The sequence below is a fragment of the Fragaria vesca genome, linkage group LG2 (assembly GCF_000184155.1).
Source record: "Fragaria vesca subsp. vesca linkage group LG2, FraVesHawaii_1.0, whole genome shotgun sequence".
Lineage (NCBI taxonomy): Eukaryota > Viridiplantae > Streptophyta > Magnoliopsida > Rosales > Rosaceae > Fragaria > Fragaria vesca.
The window spans coordinates 33,264,879-33,266,959 of NC_020492.1; the positions used below are offsets into that span (position 1 = coordinate 33,264,879).

General features: G+C 43.6%; 1 protein-coding gene across 1 annotated transcript; it reads right to left on the minus strand.

Moving 5' to 3' along the window:
- Nucleotides 1–332: 332 nt before the first annotated feature.
- On the minus strand, nucleotides 333–1,474 carry LOC101307752 (zinc finger protein CONSTANS-LIKE 4-like). Its single transcript, XM_004291941.1, has 2 exons — nucleotides 841–1,474; nucleotides 333–759 (listed from the first exon to the last, which is right to left on the minus strand). Exons 1-2 carry the CDS (start codon nucleotides 1,462–1,464, stop codon nucleotides 445–447), a joined length of 939 nt encoding a protein of 312 aa, XP_004291989.1. The 5' UTR covers nucleotides 1,465–1,474; the 3' UTR covers nucleotides 333–444.
- Nucleotides 1,475–2,081: the final 607 nt, after the last annotated feature.

Consider the following 2,081-nt stretch of genomic DNA (forward strand, 5'->3'; position numbering starts at 1 on the left):
TTATTTGCTATTTACAATATATGTTCCCATTAATTTAATCGATAGTTAACCGGGTAAATTTTTTGTCTCCACCTCACGTCTACAATACTAATTATATATATAGGCACGTATAATGTAGTTATAATTTATTTATACTTTAAGAAATACCGGGGTATTACACATAAGCTTTACATTTGGATACGATAAATATTGGTTACCCTAGAGGCACTTTGTGATATTTTTTTTTTTGTGTTTTCCTTCTAACAAAAAGATACCTAACATATAATCAGATCCCTCCTCAATACAAAACTGCAGTTCAAAGCCAGAAAGCAAAATCATTACAACATATCTTGTACAAAATCGACGTCAATATTTGAGGCATCAATGCATCATAACATATGTACATCACTAGCATCCCGGGAGCAAAAGGAAATGAAAACACAAATTTTACAGCTAAAATAAAACCTAAAAGGAAGGAACGACGCCGTAGCGGCAGAGACGTTCGGCTTCGATCTCCACTTCAGTGCGCTTAGCGAACCTGCCTTTGATTCGTGGTCTGGTCTCGGCATAAGCTTTTCGCGATGCATAACGGATCGTCTTCTCGAACTTTCGGTTCTTTCTCTTCTCTCTGTACCTTAACACCCTGGCTTCACGATCCGCCGATGAAATCTGAACCGTGGGATGCGATAACTGATCGACCGCAGAGCTGATCGACTTGGGGTAAGGATCTGACATGTTGCCATCTGGCACGATGCTAACATCCAGAGGCGATGATGATACCTGAGCACAAAGAGAGACACTGTTAAATTAAGGCAAGCTAGGTATTCACAGTCGCAGAGACAGATGGATGAGAAAGCTTACACTCTGGCTTAAATAGATGAAAGGCTTGGATCCTGGCAACTCCATTTCAAAGCTTTGAGGCTGGGCGCTCTTGCTCTGCACAGGGACCACTCCGTCAGTAGCACTACTGTTCTGCTCCTGAGCTTCAGTTTTGGGATCCGCTGGCGTCCCGTAATCCAGATCCAAATACGAATCCATGTCAGAGAACACGTACTGGCCCGAATTCAGATCCTTAGGATTTGGGAGCAGCCACGAAGCAGCCTCGGCCTCAGTTGTCTCTCCGTCCGACAAGTAGCGGTCATCGAGCAAGTTGACGGCGGCAGCATCAGATTTGCCCGAGTTCAGTGAGTCGTAGAACGGGGCCACCGGGACTCTCTCGTGTCGGCGGCTGAGAGGGTTAGCAGAGTGGATTTCTCGGTCGCACGTGACGCAGAGCGTGGCGTCGTCGGCCTTGCACGTGACGTGGGCAGGAGCTTGCTCGCACACCTCGCACAACCAGACCCGCGCGTGGCGGGAAGCGAGCTTGTTGGCTGCGTGGATCTTTGTATCGCAGTTTATACACAGGAAAGCGGAGTCTGCTCGGCAGAACAGAGTCGCCGTTGCCGATTTGCACGAGTCGCAGAGCTTCGAGGCCATACTCGCCATAGTGCTCACCCTTCCTGCACTGTAATTCGATCTGTTCTCTCTCTCTCTCTCAACATTATGGGTATGTGTCTATCTGGTGGGCCCTAGATATCCGGGCATTAGCTAATGGCTGAACGACACGCGGAAGAAACTTAGCCAAAAAATGGGGATTTGCCTAAGGCTAATTTGGTACTGTCGTGAATTAAAAAATAAAAAAAACCGTTACTGTTGTATTTCGAAAACAGTGAGTTTTGAATTAAAATAGTTTTATATTAGAATTATACCCGCGTCTTGGCGCAGTGTATACATTTACGGTGTGTTTGGATGTAGGTGAATTCCTGAGAATTTAATCAAACATAAGGAATTCCCAATTTCTTAGGACGGTTTCCCTCGTTTGGATACCTATCCAGCCTGTGGAATTAGCAATTTTCACGGAAAAATAATCGTGAAATTTAGGAGTTTAAATTCCTGACTTGAATTCCTCACAAAATAAGCGTTATTTGTCAATTCCTTTAACTAAGGTTAGTTTGAATACAAATTCTTGTTATTTTAAAACTCTACATCATGAAATCCAAACAATGGAATTCTTAATTAATAGGATTTAAATTCATGGAATTGTAATTCTCAGGATTTTGAAA

Excerpts from the sequence above, each read along its gene's own strand:
- LOC101307752 (XM_004291941.1), bottom strand. The coding sequence starts at position 1,464 with ATGGCGAGTATGGCCTCGAAGCTCTGCGACTCGTGCAAATCGGCAACG. Across the intron at positions 760-840 it reads TCATCTATTTAAGCCAGAGT|GTATCATCATCGCCTCTGGA; the intron begins GTAAGCTTTCTC and ends CTTTGTGCTCAG.